We start from the raw sequence: 22,931 nt of genomic DNA, 5'->3' as shown, positions 1-22,931 counted from the left end.
TGAATTAGCTAACAAGGGAGCAAGAAATCCGAGGTCTCACCCCGAAAGATGCCATTTCTGGGCACTTTGAGCATTCCAGACCCAGGGGCCTTTGGTGGGGAGATCCCTGGCTGGTACTGTTGACTATCCCATGTCATCTCATGGGGGTGAAGAATCATCCCAAACCCCTCGTCTCAAGTGCCAGAGTGGGAGACACATGTCTCCCAGACAGGCTCAGCTTTGAGCCAACCTGATTCTCCTCTCTGTTACACTTCTTTGAAGTTTGTGTGATTCCCCTGTAACAAAGTGGAAAACCAGGCTCTTTGTTTAGAGCCTTATACACTCAAAGTCAGATCTCGAATCCCACACTTGCCAAACAAAAGACAGCCAACGAGGCTGTGAAGCATGGGTACCAAGACTCGCATAGGCAGCAGCCTTAGGGCTACCATGCTGCCCTTCCGGCACCTGCTGCATTCTTCTGCATGCCAGAAGCGCTTTCCCAGGACAGCCTCAGAGTCGACACTTTTCAGTGATTAAAATACCACGGAAATGTGTGTAGATACAAGTCTAACATCACATTCGCCCTTTTAATTAATATCAGCCTGATTTCATGTTAGGTTTTGCTCTGAAGATAAATCCAATTAGATGACACTTGAATTAGCCGTTATAGGGTTGTGGGTTGAGTATTCAGCTGTGAAAGACACCTATAGTATTACCATGAGAATTTTTCTCTGACTTTAGATTGTCCTGACATTGGGCGGGAGAGGACTAATTGGCTTACCAGAAACAACGCTACCGCGCTTCCCAAGATGAAGCCTGCAATCACATCCGAACAGTGGTTTCGATACTCGGAAACTCGATTTAGCCCGGTGAGGAAGGCAGCACAGAGGGTCCCCAGACACAGCACAGGCTTTGCTAGTCTGCTGCTCTTTGTTTTAATTGTGCTTGTGATGTACATCTGAAACACAGCGCAAGCTGCACGTGAAAGGGCATGGACAAACACACAGGTCATTTTTCATCTACACATGTTGTCCCAAGCAGGAATGTGACAGATGCTCTGACCCCTTGCATTCTCAGGGGGCTTGTGTAGCTCAGAGAGGGGCCTCAGAAGGGGAAAAGATATTGGAGACAGATGGCTTCAGCGTGTCTAACATCCACTCAACCATATCCAGCAACAGGGCAGTCAGGGCTGGTATAAAAGGGCACCGTTCCCTTGGCTACCAAAGTCGTACAAGAATTTGCACGTGTGCAGTTGAACACTTATATTGCATAGAGGCTATGTGAGCCAGGGATCTGTGCATCCACCCAGCCAGATGCAAATCCCCAATTTTTGCAGACACATCCCCATGCAAACTAGGCGCGCAAGTGACCAAGTCGCGTCAGTTTGAAAACCAGACCCTGGGCATTAAAAGCAACCAATCACACCCTTTTTTCCTGCCATGGACCTTTGTTTTGACTTGGGGACTTAATAAGTGGGGGAGGTTTAGGTTGGATATTAGGAAAAACTTTTTCATTAGGAGGGTGGTGAAGCACTGGAATGGGTTACCTAGGGAGGTGGTGGAATCTCCTTCCTTAGATATTTTTAAGATCAGGCTTGACAAAGCCCTGGCTGGGATGATTTAGTGGGTGTTGGTCCTGCTTTAAGCAGGGGATTGGACTAGATGACCTCCTGAGGTCCCTTCCAACCCTGATATTCTATGATTCTATGATAAGTGATAGAAGTGGAGAAGAGTATGGGAGGGTTTGTTACTGAGAACTTACATGGTAAGAAGTTGTCCTGTGCTCAGAAATATCTGTTCAGTAAACTCCACAAGCTGTGTCAGCTCATTCTTTTAAGGGCATTTTGACAAAGAAAATAAACTATGTGAGGAGCAATTAACAGCCATGCACTAATTTCAGAGCCTGTGATTACAGGAGTAGCATGAATACAAGGATACTGTAACAACTAAAAAATTTGACAGCATAATGATAACCAAGTAAACACAATGGAATCCTCCCCAGTGAGAGGTTAAGTGTGAATTTCTTTATGCCTTCCAAACACAGCATGGCTTTGTTAAGCAAAGCAAATGCATCAAGTGTGCTGTTACTTTGCTTGTCAAAAATGTCTCCAGCAACAGATTTCTCTAGTGTGCCATAAACAATAGGCTCTGCCACCCCCAAGGGTGATGGGGACCAGGGGGCTTTTGTCCAGGAAGTGGGATGATCAGGACGATCCAACTGTAATATTCATTGGTAAGTTATTACCTTGTATGTAGTGCCCTATAGCTGCTAGCTTGTAAATGGACCTGAGCCGCACATTATTGGCTTGATCCGGGCAAAGAGCCAGCAGAGGGTTTGCAAATCCACAGACACACCGCGAGAAGCAGGAACGTTCCTTTGGTAGCTACTGTATAATGCTGAGGGCTGGTCAAAACATTTCCATAATGGGAAACTGGGTTTTCACCAGAATAAAAACATTTCATGGAAAACGTCAGCTTTCCTTGAAAAAAAAATTATTTTTTTTAGTTGGAAAACCAAACATCCCCAATCTGAAAATACATTGATTTTCAGCCAGTACCTTTTGGTTGCTGAAAACTGAAAGGCAGACAGCACAACAAGAGCTGTTCAAAGAGTGGAGGTACCAGTTTGCTGGCAATTTTGAAAAATCAGAAAAATCGTTTCAGGTCGAACCGAAAACAATTTTTTTTTTCAAATTTTCAATGAATCAAACCGTTACAAGAAAGTGTTTCAGGACAAAGCAAGATTGTTTTGACTGAGTATTTAACCTTTTGCATTTAAAAAAAATTAAAGCCATTTCAAAATGCAATGAACTTTTCACATCCCTGAGCGATATAGCTAGTTGACTTAAGTTTTAGGTGTAGACCAGGCCACACTTGTGCTGGCCACTAAAGTAGGGGGTGGAGCCAAAGCTCTACCCATTCTTGCCCCTTCCTACCCGGATGCTTGGGACAAGGTAGGCCAAGCAGGGGATTAAGGAGAAGTCTTACTCCCCTGTGCAAGAGTGTGTCCCAAGTCATGTTCTAGCCCTTAATGTTAGTCCCATATCACTCCCCTCCCCAATAGCAAATTCGTGCATGGAAGAGACGGTTCCACTGCTGGGTTAAAGGAGGACACAGTCACCTCCATGCTCTGCCCTCCAGACCTGTGGAGGGTGCCCCATGGGTCCATGCTGGGGGATGGGGGGGAGCCGGGGAGCAGTGGCCCAGCCAAAGGCAGGGCCTGCAGTGGAAGCACATTGTCCTCCCTCCAGCCCAGAGAAGGTTCCCCAGAAAAGTTACATCAGCTTGGGACTGTATTATCCTTTCTGTGGAGTCTTGGCCCTCTGGGGAATCAGGGGTAGCGCAGGCCAGGAGGAGACCGGGGTAGTCTGGCTCTAAAGGTATTGTTCTGGGGGAGGGCTATCAGTGACAGAGTCAGTGAAGAGAGGTGCAGCCTGCATCTCAAAGCAAGTAGCCAAAACACCTGCTGCTCCCAAAAGGGTATGTCTACACTGCAATTAAACACCCGCAGCTGGCCTATAGCAGCTGACTCGGGCTTATGGGGCCCAGCCTGTGGGGCTATAAAATTGGGGTGTAGATGTTCGGGCTTGAACTGGACCCCTCGAGTGGGGAGGGTCCTTGATTCTGGGATCCAACCTAAGTCCCAGTGTCCACACTGCAATTTTACAGCCCCACGAGCCTGAGTCAGCTGACACAAGCCAGCCATGGGTGTTTACTTGCAGTATAGACATATACAAAATGCTATCTACCAGGAGCTTATTTTCCTGCATTACTATTATTATTCATTTGTGCTAGTGCTCATGATGAGCCAGACACCTTCCAAACACCCAAAGGCAATCCCCACTGAAAGGAACTCACAATCTAACGACAGAGATCAGGGGAATAACAGTAAGCAGCTTAGACACAATTTATATTGCTCTAAACTATACACTTTTGCAGCTATAGCTGTGTCAGTCGGGGTGTGAAGAGGTGTGATCCCTATGGGGTGACCAGATGTCCCGATTTTATAGGGACAGTCCTGATATTTGGGGTTTTTTCTTATATAGGTGCCTATTACCACCCTCCCGGTGCTGATGTTTCACACTTGCTATCTGTTCACCCTAGGTCCCTGACCAACACAGCAGGGCCAACAGAAGCACCTAGTGTAGACACACTGTAGTGTAGACACACTGTAGTTACACTGGCAATACTGTGTTTTGGCTGGTATCGCTTATTTCACTTAGGGTGGGCTGGGGGTGGGGGTGGGGTGGAAGGGCAGTTTTGTGGTATAGCTCTGCCCCCACTGGGAGCACTTTTTGCCAGTCGAGTGTCCCTAGTATTCCTAGTGAAGCAAAGTGCTCCGAGTGCGGTGATGTTCCTAGGCTAGCTAAGTTCACGCTTTTGTGTCACTTTTATCGTTCGTGTGACACACAAGAAAAATATGCAACAAACAAAACAGCAACGGCCTTGTCTTTCCTACTCTGAATATAATTAGTGGCCTTTGCGTCTCATTCATCAGCTACCAAGGAACGTTTAAAACATTCAGCATTAAGACATTGAAACGCTGCATTTGCTGCTACACCACGAAGAGAGAACAACTTTCTTGGGCCCAATCCTGCTGTCTTCGAGCCAGACTCTGCCACTCTTACTTTGAGTGGGACCTAACTTTCTGAACAGTCTCATTGATTTCATGGAGTCTGCTGGTGGATCAAGATGCTACTCAACCTGAGCAAAGGAGTCAGAATCTAGTCCATTGCAATGAATGGCAAACCTACCAGTGTCTTCAATACTGTTATAATCCTTACTGTATCACTTAAATAGCCCTACACAAACTGTAACTAGTATCGCAGTACGATGTTATAACGTTGCTAGAGAAAACAAAGGCGGATGATTATTTTTAGACGGGCTTTTACAGACGTTGACTATTCCCCATATGGCAGGAAAGCATTATTGCCTTTAAACTGTACACCAAGGACTCGATCTTACCTTTATTATGATGGCAAAATTGTAAGACTGCCTTTAATGGGACCTTTGCTTCTAAGAGGAGTTTACGCCTAACAGGGGACTAAAATTTAGCCCAAGCAAACAAGACTCCCCCCAGAATAGTAACATTTAGCACTTGATATTGTACGGACACTAAGGAATAGCAACTAGCTTTCCTGTGAGGTAGGTATTATCATCATCATTTTACAAGTCAGGAAACTGAGGCAGGGAGGTGTGGTGACTCACCGTGGGCCACATAAAGTCATTGGCATAGCTGGGATTAGAACTGAGGATCTCCTAATTGCCAAACTGGTCCTCATGCCTCCAGATAAGACTGCCCCTCACTGGGAAAGTAATGGGAGTTACACTTGATTACACCAGGGCTGAATTTGGCCCAGAAAAGCCACTGACCCCATGAAAAAAGAAGGGCTCTTCCCCATACAGCACAGACAAAAGAAAAATATAGGTGAGATTTAAATGAAACAGAGTAGCTATAGCAACTGAAACCTGTCATGGGAACTGGCAAATAACACATGCACTCACCGTGGCATAAAGGGCTGAGTAAATGCTCAAAGCAGCATGTTTGGATGGAAAGGATCTCCTTGCCTTTTCAATCACCTCCAGGTCCCCGGTGCAGATATTCCCATTGTTTATGAACTGATGGTGAGCCCGGCAGTCGCTCCCCGTGTAGTTGGGTTTACACACCGTTAGGAAGTAAGGAGCCAAGTTCCCAGTCACTACCTGGCCAGCATTTACAAATATGTCAGTGGCAAAAAGTCCAAATGCAAACACCCCTGTGAAAAGGTTAAAAATAATAATTATTTACAAATGTTTAAAACATTCCTGGAGCAGGAGACAAACAGGAGTAATGAGAGACAGAGGCCAAACCCTGCAGTCCTTACTCAGGCAAAACTCCCACTGACGTCAGCTGGAGTCTTACCTAACGCCCTGATTCATGAAAGCACTTAAGTGTCTGCTTAACTGTAAGCATGTGCTTAACTCCCAGTAAGTCCCATTGACTTCAATGGGAAATAAGCATATGCTTAATGTTAAGCAGACACTTAAGTGCTTTCCTGAATGAAGGCTTAAGCGATGACTGGGCAAGGACTTTAGGATTTCACCGGAAAACATCAAATCAAAATAATTCTCATAAAGTTTTCCTGATGCCAAAGACCGTGACCCTGTAATGTCTTATGCATGTGCTAACCTATAAGTATGTGAGTAGCTAGGACCATTTGTATGCTTAAAGTTAAGCATTATGTAAATGTTTACAGGACTGGGACCAAAGACGGGCAGAAAACTGTGTCCCCTACTGTAATGCAAGAGGCTAAGGAAGCAATCTTAAAAAGACACTATCGGATTATTGAGCCTCAAAGTTTGATTTATCAGAGAAGGAATGTCCTCTGGATTCCGAATATCCACCAGTCTGATGCCAAGAAACCTAGATTCTGATCCAGCAGCACTGACCATTTCCCACAGGCCAGATTCTGCCATCTTGACTTACGGTGAACCGTACCTTACTTCTTGAGTTGCCAATGGAGTTGTTAGGTATTACTCACCTTGGTAGGGTTGCCAATTTTCTAATGGCACAAAACTGAACACCGCTTCCCCGCCCCTTCCCGCTCCATTCCCTCCTCCCTCCGTTGCTCACTCTCCCCCACCCTCAGTCACTTTCACTGGACTGGGGCAGGGGTGTGAGGGCTCTGGCTGGGGGTGCAGGCTCTGGGATGGGGCTGGGGATGAGGGATTTGTGCTGTGGGAGAGGGCTCCGGGCTGGGGCAGGGGGTTGGGGTGCGGTATGGGCTCTGGGTGGGGCCAGAAATGAGGGTTTCAGGGAGCAGGCTCTGGGATAGGGCAGGGGGTTGGGATGCGGGAGGCGGTACGGGCTCCGGCTGGGGGTGTGGGCTTTAGGATGGGGCCAGGGATGAGGGCTTTGAGGTGCAGGAGAGGGCCCAGGGCTGGGGCAGGGGTTGGTGTGTGTGTGTGGGGGGGTGGGCTCTGGGAGGGAGTTTGGGTGCGGGAGGGCACTCGGGGCTGGGGCAGAGGGTTGGGGTGTGGGAAAGGTGGGGAAAGGTGGGGAAAGGGTTGGGGTGCGTGGTCCCGGCGGCACGTACTGCAGCTCCCAGGAAGCAGCCGCCAGATCCATGGAGCCCTTAGGTGCATGGGCAGCCAGGGAGGGCCGCGCGTTGCCTTCACATCCGCAGGCACTGCCCCCAAAGCTCCCATTGGTAGCGGTTCCCGGCCAATGGGAGCTGCAGAGCCAGCACTCGGCGGGGGCAGCACAGGGAGCCTTCCTGGCTGCCCATGTGCCTAAGGGCTGCAGGGACCTAGCGGCCGCTTCTGGAATCTGCGTGGAGCTAAGGCAGGCAGGGAGCCTGCCTTAGCCCCGGCCCCTGCTGCTCTGCTGACCGGACTTTTAACAGCCCAATCGGCAGTGCCGACCAGAGCCACCAGGGTCCCTTTCTGACCAGGCGTTCCGGACGAAAACTGGACGCCTGGCAACCCTACACCTGGGGAAAGGTGAGCAGAATCTGTGCTCATGTGACCAGTAACACGGATGTCAATGGGAGCTCCCCTTACAGTGCACAGTCAGGGGGGACAGCAGAAAACACACATGTTAAACAGACCCTATTTCCAGAACCACCCTCGCATCAGTGTAAATCGCTCCTGCAAGCCTTGCATGCTCCAAGCTCCCAGCGACGTTAATAGCAGTTTGATGTTTGCATGGCTGCAGTCCTGGGCCCCGTCAATGGTGAACATTCATAAACAAGGAAACAAGAGAAGGCCCAGCTGGCTGGCTTGTGCTCTGCGCACCACATATACATTGGGGGCCAGGATGAAGGACAACCAATAGTTAATGCCTGGAAAAAGACCGCAGTGGTATGCATTGTAGCAGGTTACTCTAACAGCCTGTTTTATAAGAACACCCTGCATCTCTGTGGTACCTCCCAGCCAAAGACCTCAAAGTGCTTTACCGACATTAACAAATGTACCCCCGTACAGCAGCTACTAGTCTTCCCATTTGACAGACAGGGAAACAGAAGCACAATTTTCAAATGTGTCCAGTTAATTTTGGCTGCTTTGAAATTTGAGGTGTCCCACTGAAGACAACCTGAATCTTATTTTCAGCAAAGGAGGCACCATTGGCTCCAGCCAAGGTCAAGGGGAGCTGTGGGTGCTCAGAATCAATCCCTAGCTGTCTCAACCTGGACACCAAAGTTGACAGACAGTTTTAAACACGTGGCCTGAATTTCTTGCTTGAGGCCGTGTGGAAAACTTGTGGCAGAGCTGGGAGCGGAATCCAAATCTAGAGCTGGGACTGGAACCCAGGTCTGTGCTTTAACTCCAATATCCTCCTTCCCCCCTTTCACACTTAAAATCATTTAAACATAAATTATGTAGGTTTTAATCATTTATATGAATTTACCCCTATGTCTTGGCCATATTCCAAAACAGGTAACTCTAAGCGCCTGCTGCAGTTTAAATTTAAAACGGTATTGTCCCCCCTAGCCCCCCGTCCTACACTACAGAGTAATGTTGCTGAGTGCTGCTAAACAGCTGCTGTCTTCCACCCTAGAGATGGCTGCATTTCAGTGGTGGGTAACATCATTCTTATGAATCCCTTACCTAGTTCAGTTTTCAGAGTAGCAGCTGTGTTAGTCTGTATTTGTAAAAAGAAAAGGAGGACTTGTGGCACCTTAGAGACTAACCAATTTATTTGAGCATAAGCTTTCGTGAGCTACAGCTCACTTCATCGGATGCATGCAGTGGAAAATACAGTAGGGAGATTTTATATACACAGACAACATGAAACAATGGGTGTTACAAAACATACTGTAACAAGAGTGATCAGGTAAGGTGAGTTTTTTCTCTCCTGCTGGTAATAGCTCACCTTACCTGATCGCTCTCGTTACAGTGTGTATGGTAACACCCATTGCTTCATAGTCTCTGTGTTTATAAAATCTCCCCACTGTATTTTCCACTGCATGCATCCGATGAAGTGAGCTGTAGCTCACTAAAGCTTATGCTCAAATAAATTTGTGAGTCTCTTAAGGTTCCACAAGTCCTCCTTTTCTTTTTCCTTTCTGTTGTCGGTCTATTATTATGTGATGGATTACTGTATCTATGGCAGTTTGCTTTGATCCTCGTTAATTTTATGAAAAGAGCTGTTCGGTGAATTGTACTTCTGGCTCCTTTCTTATGTCGCTGTTTGGGACTTCTATCACTCTGAATATAGCAATCAAAATAAGACTGAAAAAAATACACAGCTCACCAGTGAAATAAACGTAACCATAGTGTTTCCAGCTCTTAGGATTTCATCAAGAGCTTAGGTGCTTTTCTTGAAGCTCCAGGTGCTGGTTTTATGTGAATACCTAAGAATCTCAGCTTTCTTACGTTAAAAAAAAAACCTTGCTGTCATGGTGGTGCAGGAAAACTTGAAAATGTGACCCCCTCAAAGCTTCAGAACCAGAAAGCAAATTAAAAAGACCCAACACTTCTTATTTCGAAATCTCAGTGTAGAAGTGAGAAGTGTAGAAGATCTTTTTATACACACAAAGCATGAAAAAATACCTCCCCCCACCCCACTCTCCTGCTGGTAATAGCTTATCTAAAGTGATCACTCTCCTTACAATGTGTATGATAATCAAGTTGGGCCATTTCCAGCACAAATCCAGGTGTCGTCGTCGTCGTGTCCCCCCCCCCCCCCGCCACACACAAACCCTTGTTAAACCTTGGATTTGTGCTGGAAATGGCCCACCTTGATTATCATACACATTGTGAGGAGAGTGGTCACTTTAGATAAGCTATTACCAGCAGGAGAATGGGGTGGGAGGAGGTATTTTTTCATGCTTTGTGTGTATAAAAATATCTTCTACACTTTCCACAGTATGCATCTGATGAAGTGAGCTGTAACTCACGAAAGCTTATGCTCAAATAAATTGGTTAGTCTCTAAGGTGCCACAAGTCCTCCTTTTCTTTTTGCGAATACAGACTAACACGGCTGTTACTCTGAAACCTAACAGAAAGGAAGTAATTGACGGAGTAACATGTACCCAATTTACTCAGGGACTGTCTATGTAGGGATATTTATACTGGCATAGCTACTCCAGTGCAAACCCCTAGCATATGTTGTACTGATGTAAAAAGGGGCTTATCCCAGTGTAGCTCACCCAGGGCGTTTGTACCAGCATATCTGTCTTAGGCTCTTATATGGTCCCCATTACCATGGTAGCTTAGGGGTGTGTGCGGGTGCGTGTATTTATCCTCACTATACCTCTGTGAGGTAGGAAGGATTGTTAAGTGATATAGACTGGCCTTTGGGGAGAAATACACCAAAGCCCAAGGCAGTGGGGGAGGGACGCTCTTTTATTTGTCTGTAAAGTACCATGCACATCCGCAGTGCTGTATAAATAACTGAACGGCAATAATAAAGAATGTGTGCAAGTTGCTAACTTGGGGACACTACTATGTGGCTGCTAGGCCGCTCAGTGCCGAGCTTCTTAGCCACTGGATACACATAAGCACGGAGCCAGTTAATACTTCTGGAGAAGGGGAAAATCCCCAGGTGCAATCAAACTGCTTGCTTGACCCCACACCTCCCTGCCTTGCTGCAGGCCTTGTACTGTTGGGAGGGCAGTGGGAGGATCCTCCATTCTGGATGGAAAGTCATCCCCAAGCAGGCTTTGCCACACACTGGAGCAGGGAGAGGGCTGTGTGAGTATAATACAATGGCTGGCTCTGGGCTGCAGAAGGGGGCATGTTCTCAGATTTATGTGCTCCAGGTTTGATGCTAGAGATTTTATGTTTTCAGAAAACACACACAAACACTGCCATTAAGCAGCTACCTCAGTCAAGCCAAGTGCCATCTGGGGTGGAAAAGCTTGACCAGAGGTCAGAAGGCTTGGTGCAAGAGAGAACTGGGCACCAAACTGGGGTTAAAATATACCCTCTGTAGCCTGGACCTTTTAAACCCCCCTTCGGCCAGACCCACACATGCACTGGAGGTCTGTTCACTTAATTTGGTGGCGAGGGTACAGGTGACTTTCTGCCACCTTTTTGTCTCCCACCTCCAAATCCCAGGGGTATCCAGGAGCTGGTTCAACTCCCAGTATAGGTTAGAGCAGCTTCAGGGCTGTTGTAACTTGTTCCAGCTTGAACTTGCACCCTGGAGTGCATTCCTCCAACCCAAGACAGCGGGAAGACAGCATGCTCCAGCCACACTGTGTCCCCACCCCAGCACAGGCCCAGAATGCCTGTTATGCTAGGGGGCCAGGAGCAGGTGGCATAGAGCCAATTATGCTGGCTTCACCCCATCTAGGGATTCCCTGGCATAAGGGAATCCTCATCTCCCATGCTGGAGCAGGTGTCTAGCCCCTTTCCACTGTAAGTGCGGCACAAAGGGATGGTGGGGAGGGAAGCTGAGGATCTGGCCAAGAATCTTCTTTTATTTTAAAGGGGATGGGATGGAGGAGGGGCTTCCTGCCCCCTTATTCCCCTTTATCCACCAGTGAGACACCAGGTCTTGGTCTCACTGACATCAAGAGAAGTTGAATCATTGGTATCAATAGAAACATGCTCGGGTCCTTAAATCCTGATTAAAGAGAATTCATTGCACCAAATTGTTCCCTGGTGCAACGATACTGACTCCAATGGTGTTACACCAGAGGCAAATGTGACCCCTTTTGTTTTAGGTCTAAATATATTATGCCTGAATTATCAGTAAATTCCATCTCTTGTGTTCTATGAATCAAACTGTGAGAAGGGTGGGTCTGCTTTGATTATTCTAAATTACTGAGCATCCTAGGTGTACTTGGCCCTGTGCAAGACATGAGAAAAACTCAATCCTTGCTCCATGGACATTACTAATAAACTAGTCAGATAAAAGCTGACACACTTAGTGTCAGGTTTTCAAAAGCCCACGTGCAAAAATGCACACGGACTTTTGTAAATCTGGCCTATACGATAACACGAAGAGGTCCACTCTCAAAGCAGTGCACCGGGGGCAGCGTGCAAAGGGGTTCCAAGGCTTTGCAGAAGTGGATTTGATCAGTGTTCTCGTAGTACAGTAAATGCAAGTTGGCCTGTTTTCAGCTTCCAAAGGCTGCAGCACTAAGGATACGGCAGATCAGGCTAAGGCTGAAACCTTTATTTTGCTTTTATTGTGATGTATATTGATCACTGTAATTCCCTTTTTGAAGCTCTGCCAAACTGTGCTCTACGAAAATTACAGCTAAGCATTGCAATGAATTCAGCTGGCTGGGTTTTAACCCTTACAGAGGATACTGCTTATGCATCAGACGTTCTCCGAATACTTCCAGATGGCTTTTGGGCTCACCCATAATCGATTTTAAAGGTTTCAACACTAGTGTACATCAATATCGAAGGTCCAGTCCCCTGGTAGCTTTTATATCTGGGGAATCCATTTGTCTCCACAAAGTCACTTCATGATTTTGCCCAAAGTACCTAAAGTAACTGACCAAAGCACAGGAATTCAGAGATGAGGCTGATATCTTTTTAAATGCGAGACAAGGTGGGTGAGGTAATATCTCCTATTGGACTACCTTCTGCTGGCAAGCTTTTGAGCTACACAGAGCTGTTTTTTTTTTTTTTTTTAAAGCACAGGAGTCACAACCGAAAGCCCTAACGTGAAGGTTACAAGCCACAGCTCTTTGGGGAGAGCTCTGCTGAAGTCAATGGTGACATGCCAGAGTAAGTCTGATGGAAGTGAGAGGTGAATCGGGTCCTGTGAATTCACACCTGTTCCCAGGTCCATCAACAAGGCTGTGACCATCTCCTCATGGCTTGGAAGAGGCTGCTCCAGAGCAATGCAAGGTGTGCCCTCTGCCTCGGGACTGACCCCATTTACAATATTTTCAGTACCCCATGGCCCAGAGAACCAGGGAATGAGCTCCTTTCCCAAATTCAGGATAAAATGATACAGGACGTTAGTGCCCAAGCCACAGGGCGTAAGCTGATCCCTGAGATAAGGAAACGATCCTTCCAAAAGACAGCAGTGTGCTATTAGATAGACAGCAAAAGTGGAACACACACGAAGGGCCTTATTCTCAGTTACACTAAGGCCCCTATAACCTGCTCAGGGAGCAGAAACAGTCCCTGAAAATATCCCCTGCCCGGGGGACTGCCTGGCCAGCAGAAAGCTGGCATAAGGGCTCTATATTGGCCTTGCTCCCAGCTTGTCATGGACAGCCAGTGCGGCTGGAGAGCACTGTGCTATGTCTATTCTCTCTTTCCCAGGGCCGCTAGAGATCCACGGGAAGCAGAGCATACATTACAGCCACCCCGAGACTGCTCTAATTTACATCAGGAGCTTAAAGCTACCTCCTGCTTCCCCACCAAGCCTGGGGATGGAGGAACTGAGAATCAGGACTGACACGGCTTTTCTTCCGCTGACTTATAAACGTGTCCACTTTTCCTCCACTGCTGACATCTTCCCCACAAAATAGCTTGATTTCTCTCCTCTCATTGAGATCTGATTCCTACAGCCCTCTACACCTGTTTTTCCCCCTTGACTCCCTCCTCAACCCTTTTCTCCCCCAGATCTCTCGGACTCTGGTACGTCAGCTGAAAGCAGACTCTGTGGAAACTCTCGGTGGCACAGATACTTGATGGTAACTATAAATGGCATTTCTTTAAAAAAGCCACCTGCGAGTGGTAAAAAAGCAGCTGGCAAGGCAGGGAGAAGAGAAGAGTGGCACACGAGTGGCTGGAGAACCAGGAGCAGAAGCCCTTTATTACAGAAAAAACATGGAGCCCTGTAAGTAAAGTGACAATGCCCTGAAGGGTGTGCGGGACATCAGAAGCTCTGCTCCTGCAAGTTACGAATCCAGGTCTCCCTTAAGGCACATTTCCTTAAAGCCCACAGTGGACTCACCGTACTTGTCATGTTCAATTTCATCTGCCATAGAAAAGTGATATCATCATATGGCTCCTGAAAGTACATAGAATTCAATTATAGGGAGTCCGGCAGGATTCTGAGTGTCAGAGGAACACTGATCCTCAGTCGGTCTTTGGAGGCTTTGTGGTCCTCTAGACAACCACTACCCAAGCATAAAGCCACCAGCTTACAATTTAATTCTAAGTGTTCTGCTGAGGGATCCATGTAACATAATAACAGCTAGCTCTTATACAACACTTTTCATCCATAGATCTGTCGGTACTTTACAAAAAAGGTTACTATCATTATCCCCATTTTAACGATGGGGAAACTGAGGTACGGAGCAAACAGACTTGCCCAAGGTCACCCAACAGGCCAGGTGCAGAGCAGGGACTAGGACCCAGGCCTCCTGAGTCCAGGTTTAGTGCTTCACCCCCAAAGCCACACTCCTTTATAGAGACTTTATGTTTACGTGGTAGGTTTGTGTCTCAGATTCATCCATTGATTCCTTGGGGCTAAGGAGGTTTGCAGTACTGTGCTCTAGGGAATGAAAGCGTGGGGAGAACTAAGCTTGCATGAGTCTGGCTCTGATGTCTGCTAGGAAGTGGCAGATTAATGGCCAGTTCCTACTCCTACTAGTTATTGGGAAGTTTGTCACTCACTGCAATGGAAACAGGATTGGGCTTTATACTAGGTTTCCTTGGAGCAATCAGACTCTGATCTCAGGACTAGCTTGGGCCTCCAAATTTGGAACACAGAGCACTGAGCTCCAGGGAAGAACTGGGCAGCAGGCCGTAGCAGGCTGGGAAGCCTTGACTGGATGAGAGATGGTGGATACAAATTCAGTTTTAACTCCGTTAAGTGCTGATAGGACAATAGCAGGGCTTTACAAATTTCAGAGCAGCTGAGCCAAGTAAAGCAACGGTATAAAGGCATGTGAATTACACACTGCAGCTGCCTGGAGAAGTGAGTTCAGAAGCTCTCTGGTTTATATCCTTCCTATCATAGTAAACCCAACAAGTGTATAAACGCTGTAAGCCTTTACTTGTTGAAATAAAGCCTTAATTTCATTATTTTGCGGCCCAGTGTTAGATGTCACTGTGTTTTAAATTAAGCTGTTGGTGGAAGCTGAGCCATGAATTTGTTAACACAAATCATGCAGTCATAAAATTCAAGCTATTGGCAACAAATCCATATCATGTGTTGCATTTCTAAATGTCTAAACAGGAGAGATTGTTTGCCTGGTAGCAGGTCGATAGCTTAATCATATGAATTAGAAACCCTAACAGAGTGAAACACTCCACAACACCCTGCCAGCCAAAGTCAGTAAGGTTTCAAGCCACAGTACAATAAGGCTGTAGCCACTGTATATAAACAAACCAAATACTCATTGTGCTCCATTGATTTAGGGCTTCTTGGAGCTAGAGTTATATGAGGGCAATGTAGGGTTTAGACACCTGCCATTCTGCCTGCATGGGCAACCTTAGTTCTGGGATTTGCTACCTTTTGAGTGCTTATTGTTAAGGTTGTCTGACACGGATGAGATTTTGGGGGGGAAGTTTGAACTAAAATGGTTCAGGCATTTTCGAGCCCAGGTTGAGAACCACTGATCTAAATGAGTTGACGTGCCCCCTGGAAGACCTCTGTACGTACACGTACACATACCTCTGGTTGAGAACCACTGCTCTATAACCCACAATCACCAATGGGTAAACAGCACTTGCTCTCACTGTAGGATGTACAATATCTCCATATTCAACAACACACAGTTTGATGGTTCAACCTGTGAAAGGAAATTCAGTTCCCGTCTTAAAATGTAGTTCTGTAAATTCTGCACCCGTCTGTGTCAGCAAAAGGGGACAGAAACCCAACATATGTAAACCCCAGTCAGACTTCTAGATCCTTTTCTCAGCTCAAGGCAGTCTGCAGTACATGGAACAACTGGCCCACTAGTATAAAAGCCGACCAGAGAATGCATTCATTGCAGAATCACCATAGAAAGGGAGTTAGTCCCTTGACTTGTGAAAATGAACTTGCAAACATTAACATACTAAGTAGACATGACACTTCCTGTTTCATCCTTGCTCCAGTCAGGGAGTTGTGGGCCCAGCACATGTTTAAAAATCACAAACGGGCTCTGAAAGTGGAAGGGCCCTAATTCTGCAGCGTTGGGTGCCTTCTGCAAAATGCAGGACAGCGTCTTAATTTGCTGGTTACAAATAGGGAGTCTAGAAAGATCTGACTGTGGGCTCCTGATTTATGAGGAACTGGGAATTGGTCCTGCTTTGAGCAGGGGGTTGGACTAGATGACCTTCTGGGGTCCCTTCCAACCCTGATATTCTATGATTCTATGATTCTATGAGGTCATTATTCCCCTCAGCCCAATAAGCATCTGACTACCTAACCCATACCTGGGACAGCTATTTTAAACATTTCTAGCTTAAACACCAGAAAGGACACAGGGCAGGATTTTCCAAAGTGCTCAGCTTTGACTTAACTCTGCCACCATTCAGGTCAATGGGAGGAGTTTTGCCATGGGCTTCAATGGGAGCAGACTTAGGCCAGTGCTGAGCACTCTGGAAAATCCCACCCATAGTGCATTACTCTAGTCAATTTAAATCAATCATTGTCTAATGTGAGCAAGTACATCGGACACATCTGAAGTAATGCATCCTTCATGCCATTCAGTAGGATGAATAGGGTTGGATGTTTTATTTCATAATAATAATATTGTTATGGACTACTCAAAGCTCCTGGGTGCCTTGACAAAATTTAACGAAATCGATTATCAAAAGGCCCCAAACTAATCATCAGACTGGTGCAAAATATATTCCCCAGCAATAATCTTTGTTACCTGGAGTTATGGATGCAAATATCTAACAGTCCCTTGCAGGAGAAAAGACGTGCAGCTTTCTCATAAGACACCAGGGTTCGACAGTGGAAATTCCAAGTTAAGGCTATATTTAAACAAAACCAACCAAACATGAGAGAACAGAGATAACTGTGGCCAGGTGAGAGAAAAGACTGAAATCCCTTCACAGCTAAAGAAAAAGGAGCTTTTGGCCACCACCAACCCTGGGAATCCAGGATCCTAAAGCACTACCAAGCAGAACCTCTTGGACAAAGAGTTGACAAATCCCCTCAATATTATGGATAGGCATCACTCCTACCACACTCCCTAGATGCTGCCCTCAACCTACAAGCTCATTCTCACCCTAGTCCATTTTAGCTAAGCACTGGCGAAGTGAAGACCTCAGTAAACCAGCATAGTGTAGAGACTGGTGTGACCTGCACTTTGATGGCACTGTGATCCTTGTCACACTCCCTTTGATAGCAAGGATGACAGAACAGATCTCTCAGGGAATCCACAAAAGAGAGGCCTTGTGAGGAATTAGCAACCTGTAATGGGATAAAGCCACCATACCGTACACAGACGATCAACCTAGAACAGATGCTATGTACCTCCATAAATACCAGCCTTGATAAACAATAAAGGATTGCAGTCACAAATTGTTTGCGGTTGAAATGCTATCCATCTCTAGATTAACAAATGCTTCACACATAGGTTAGGCTAGGTAAACAACTGGAATTTCAATCTTTGTCTCCCTAGTCTTGGAGGTGATGTTGACACATCCAATACGATGTAGTTGGCTTCAGTAGAGCTCTGCCAATTTATAGCAGCTGAGGATCCGTCCCCTTGTGTTCTAATTCTACAAAACACTTCCAGATAGCATCCTCCTTAAATATTGTGTAGCACATCGTACAGACTCAACAGGTTGTACAAATGGCTGTGATAACTGCAACACTCTCAGCCAAATGCTGAGCCACAGATGCAGCAGCCACTCTGCAGTTGGTATTTTTATGTGCTTAAATGAATTCACTGGGTGGAATTTGTGCTCGGCAAAGTGACAGAGTGACCTCAGTGACCAAAGTGAACTCATGATGTACTGTCCTCACTGGCTGTCTGTTTACATGCAGGACACAGGTCAAGGATCTTAAATGTTCTCCAGGACTTTACACTGTATTATTGTACCTAGCTTGTCTTTTGACTTATTAACTCCACGTCCCATCATTTGCTCCTACACTGCATCTGTCACTCAGAGTATCCAATTGATCTTGGTGGATTCATGGTTGGCTTTACTCTGTGCTTTACCCAGTCACACTCAATATATGTTAAATTTATTTGGGCATAAGCTTTCGTGGGCTAGAACCCACTTCATCGGATGCACGGAGTGGAAAATACAGTACTAGGTATAAATACATGAAAAGATGTGAGTTGCCTTACCAAGTGTGAGGTCAATCTAAGGAGACAATTCAACTGACAGCAGGATACCAAGGGAGGAAAAATAACTTTTGAAGAACTTTTCTCCCTTGGTATCCTGCTGTCAGTTGAATTGTCTCCTTAGACTGACCTCACACTTGGTAAGGCAACTCACATCTTTTCAGGTATTGATACTTGGTACTGTATTTTCCACTCCATGCATCCGATGAAGTGGGTTCTAGCCCACGAAAGCTTATGTCCAAATAAATTTGTAGTCTCTAAGGTGCCACAAAGACTCCTTCTTGTTTTTGCTCATACAGACGAACACGGCTACCACTCTGAAACCTGTCAATATATATTAGAACTTAATTTTAATTCTGTCTTTTAAATATACTTGTTTACTTATGTGCTGCCATTTGCAGTAATCTGTGCTGATGACTGAAATTTCTCTCTCCTGATACTGAGAGCACAGTATTGAGAATTATGTCAAAGGCACTAAATAGCAAAGCTTTTGACAATTATTCTGAAGGTATTTTTGTTTTTACTTTTTGTACTACCTTCTGTATCGTTTTCTACCATTTCTTTACTTTCATCTTTAGAACCTTCATACATCCAAAGAATAAACAAAATGTGATGGTGGCACAAATATAGAGAATATAACCATGTGACATTACTATGAGACCCCGCTGAATTTAAAGGGAGTGGAAGTGTACCTTGTAGAATAGGACCGTTGCTCAGCAATGGCCATGTTTTCCCAACCACCTTGCTCAAATGCATAGGAAAAAGTTTCCATATATGCCCACTCCACCCACAAATACGGGATTTGGGTCGACAATCCCAGTTTGAATGTGCAAATGTGGACTGGGAATGGAAGATGCAATATCTGCACACACACTGTTTGCAGGCATGACTCAGAAGGTTAGCTTGGGCCTGAAATAAGATCGTTAATAGTTGATATTTTGAACCCAACTACAACCTCTGTGAGCTTCAGCCCCAAAAGGAACTAATTTTGAACCTTGTTCCAGCCACTACAGCATTTTATTAGCGAAAACAGATGTAGCAGGAAGAGTTTAATTTCAGTCTTTTCTGAAAACACACTTCCCTGGGAGAAGTTCATTCCTGGTGTAGAACATTCTGTACCACTTCAGCACAGTGCGTACATACATGACACATCTCTGGGCTGGGCCCACATACTCCAGAATTGAAGTCCACCAATGGTGGTGGCCAAGTAGTGTCTGCAGATCTGAGGTTATGCAGATTGACTGGCGCTCATATCCTTCAAACCCAATGTATAAGGGCTTCCGCTATTATTCTATGTGCTGGAATAGGAGCTTGTCTGTGCAGCAGGCCCACATCTTGTCCTTGGGTTGGTGGAGGGGGAATTATCATGTCCCCAGCATCTCTGTATAGAGCCTGAATACCCAGGCTCTATGCTGGTGAGGTGAATTTCATGCCCAGTGAATAATTAAATTCAAAACTGGAGTCACTGGAAAGTGAGCCATCCAGCACAGGCCCTAGTCAGTCCCCACATTCCTGTCAAACGAAGGAGAACAGCACCAACGCTTGGAAGCTTGCGTTTTATTTTAGTTCAGTTTAATTTAAAGTTCCCTGCAATGGAGCAACACTGCAAATTGAAGCGACAAGGATATTAAATGAATTCACCATGAAGGGGCCTCAGATTCTGTGACTAGGTATTTGGCTAGCTCCTCAGCTGGTGTAACTCAGCGGTGGATCTTTTTACACCAGCTGATTTCAGCACAGTAGGAAAAATAATTTACTTCTGGCTCCCCAGAGTCTGAAGCCCTCCCAGGCGGAGATCACCACAGGCTCAGGGGCAGGTTCTGAGAGAACTCATGGCCTGAACTAATGGCCGGCAAAAGCAATGGGTCTCTCTCATTTGACAGCAATGGGCTTTGGAAGATGAGCGTTTTGGAGGCTAAAGTCAATTGGAGTTTTTTTCTTTTATATTTGGTGGGAGAAACAGTCTAAACAGAAGCCACGTGCAAACATTCTGATCGTCTGTCCCCATGTTCACGTTCCAACAGCTACCTAGCCTTCTGGAACAAGCAGCTATTATTTAGTTACCAGTGGCTATCACCACTCAATATCTAGCTCTTATTAGAGCTAGATGAAATTTTACATCAAAATTTGGAATTTTGATTAAAAAAGTGAAATTTTGGAAAACCATTTCATGATTTTTGAGGGGGAGGGACCCCATTTCTCAAATAGCTCCATTTCTTACATTCTGCAGGGGAAACAAGGATGCTCCTTAAAAAGATCTTCTTCCACCAGCAGGGTGAAAGAAATCGCACTTTGAAACCAGGGGGTCAGTTCAGAAACATTCGGGGGAGGGGGTGAAATTGTGTCAACACCCCTGCTTCTGATTCCCCACTGAGCCTGTGGCTGCTCAAAGGGTGTTAGTGGACCGATTCCTTCCTGAGGTTAGAGTGAGGAAGGGGCAGCAGGTCATGTGCACGTGTCTCTTACTGATGGCTGGCCTGGGTCAGGGTTGGGGCCTGGCTCGTGCTGCACCCAGCTCTGGCCCTGGCCAGCAGTGCTGCTTCTTATCCGGCCAGTGAGACAGCAGAAGCCACTCAAGACAGTCTGCTTCCCTCTCCTCATAGGGCTTAGGTGGCAGATTTGGCCTGGCTGTCCTCCTGCTATGAGGGAAGGATAGCTGGGCCCAATTTGAGTGAGTGGCATTGAGACCTAGAGCGAGGGGTTGCCATGCCACTCAAATTTGGCCCAACCAGCCCTCTGTCACAATGGAGGGGTGGCCAGGCAAATCTGCCACCCTATGCACCTGTCCAGAAATCTACCACCCTTGGCAGCTGCCCAAAAGTCTGGGAGGGCAAACCAAGGTCACCCCCAGCTTACAGCATATGCCTCCCCTGTTTATAACAAGACCCATGTTTAAAGCAATTTATGACCAGGTTAACTTCCTCTCCCTCTGGAAACAAACAGTCCTGCAGAGCTGAGACTGATTTGTGTGGAGAAGTTAATATTTTGCTGCTCTCAGAGGCTTCACTGTACACAGATGTAATTTTTTTTTCCAGATGAGAAATGGCTAGAGCAAATGCTCAGGAATAAAGCTAATTAAAATGAAGGCTACACACAGGGAGAGCGGCCTATAAGAAAACACACACAGCAAATGTTTTGCCTCGTTTGTCTGAGCTCTTTTAGCGCTGGCCCCACAGGCGAGAATATTTGATCAGTCTATTGTCACACGCTGAGAATGCTGGGACACAAAACAGCTCTGAGTGCCCAAATAGCAGCCAGCTTCCTGCTCCCTGTTAATGGCAGTTTACTGCCCATTAATGTGAGCTAGAGACTAGCTGAACTTCAAGGGTATTTGGTTTTTAATGAAAGCTCCCTGATCTTTTATTTTCCTACACGGTACATCTGAAGAACTGATCAGAGAAGTGCCATGCTGAGGGTCAGACGTGCCTATTCCTTGTGTCTAGGGGGGGTGTAGAGTGGGAGAAGGTGCAAGGCGTCTCTTCCACCCCTCCCCTGTGCTCTCTCTCAGGAGCAATCCCTGCATAAAGATTGCTCTCTCAGTTTGCCCCTGGTGGTGCAAAGTGCCCCAGAGGCAGCAGAAGAGGAGGTAGGACCATGCCCCTTCTGCATCAGTGAGTGCAGAAGACCGAGCAGCTTCACAAGGAGAGCTCAAGGAGGAATAAAGGGTCCATGAAGCACAGTCCTCCCAACCAGGATGTTGTCTAATTAGAACAATGCAGCCCGTCACCACCAGCACATCACCCTTTCGTTTCCAAGCAAAACTGTAAAGAATTGCGAGGGGGAGGGGGAAACCCCCACTAATGTTTCAAGCCTCATTTCCTTTGAGCTAGATTATGACTTTAGGCAAAGCCCTGACCAGGGAGTGGTACGTCTCCTCTGACTCTCAGTTCCTGCTCTTGTTCCGTGGGACATAGGATTTACTGCTGGCTTATACCAGCAATAAACTAATATTCCCCCACCTGTGTGCTGGTTCAGCTACTCTGACCAGTGAGTAGGGGACGTGGAGCCAAGGCTGTGCCCATTCCCTGTCTCTAGCTGCCCACTTCCCACATACTTGGTCCAGGGAGGGAGGAAGTGGGCAAGTAGCTCTGCTAACTTTGTACATGTCCAGTCCCAAGATTGTGGTAGGCCATGCAAGGAGTCCAAGAGGTGGGGCGAGGGTGGGGTGGGGGGGATGAAAGGGGTTCTTACTCCCCCAGGTAGGATAACCTAGCCCTCAGTCAGTTTGCCAGGCTTTACAGTGCAAGCGACTGTGTTATTCTTCCCACTCTGAAACAACTATAGGATGATTCCCAGTGATAGCTGCTAAGTTAACTTTTCCATTAAGCGAAATTCATGAACTAAACATAGCTGCTGGTAAATGCCACCAGAGGAAGCCTTCAAAGTGTTTGGAAGTTGCATGTTTTTCACCAGTTCCTTAGCAATTAACTTAATAAAGTCTCTAATGAAAAATGAGAGGAATATTATGTCCGGGGTCTCTATGTTTGGTTTGTTTGTTGGTTCAGCTCAGTTGATTATTACATATTGGCGCTTCTCAGGTTAATTTATATTTGGAGAAAAAAAGGGTGAAGAGATAGGCTGTTGAGTAAAAAATTGTAAGTAATTGTAATTTGTAATATCAATGATAGAAATATTCAGATAAGGATTTAATGGGCATAACCTTGGTTCCAGGGTCCATGAGAAGCATTAAACCTAGCAAAATTGCATATAAATCAGCTCTATACAGTGTGATTTCGCACATTTTAAATATTACCTTGCAAGTCCTGAGGGGAACTATCCCTCTAAGGTGGAAGAAGCCTGCAAACATTTCACA

At 46.1% G+C, this 22,931-nt stretch overlaps 1 protein-coding gene across 4 annotated transcripts in view; it reads right to left on the bottom strand.

The window, feature by feature from the left end:
* The window catches only part of PLPPR1 (phospholipid phosphatase related 1), a 179,806-nt gene that overhangs the window by 4,737 nt on the left and 152,138 nt on the right, over window positions 1-22,931 (bottom strand). For all 4 annotated transcript variants that reach the window (XM_073345698.1, XM_073345701.1, XM_073345697.1 and 1 more), the window contains 2 exons: window positions 5,484-5,734; window positions 761-937 (listed from right to left, as the gene is read on the bottom strand). In XM_073345698.1, coding sequence (XP_073201799.1) covers window positions 761-937; window positions 5,484-5,734 — 428 coding nt within the window. The remainder of the gene's footprint in view (window positions 1-760; window positions 938-5,483; window positions 5,735-22,931) is intronic.

Source organism: Lepidochelys kempii, chromosome 5 (genome assembly GCF_965140265.1).
Source record: "Lepidochelys kempii isolate rLepKem1 chromosome 5, rLepKem1.hap2, whole genome shotgun sequence".
Classification (NCBI taxonomy): Eukaryota; Metazoa; Chordata; order Testudines; family Cheloniidae; genus Lepidochelys; species Lepidochelys kempii.
This window is presented reverse-complemented; position numbering and strand designations above follow the sequence as displayed.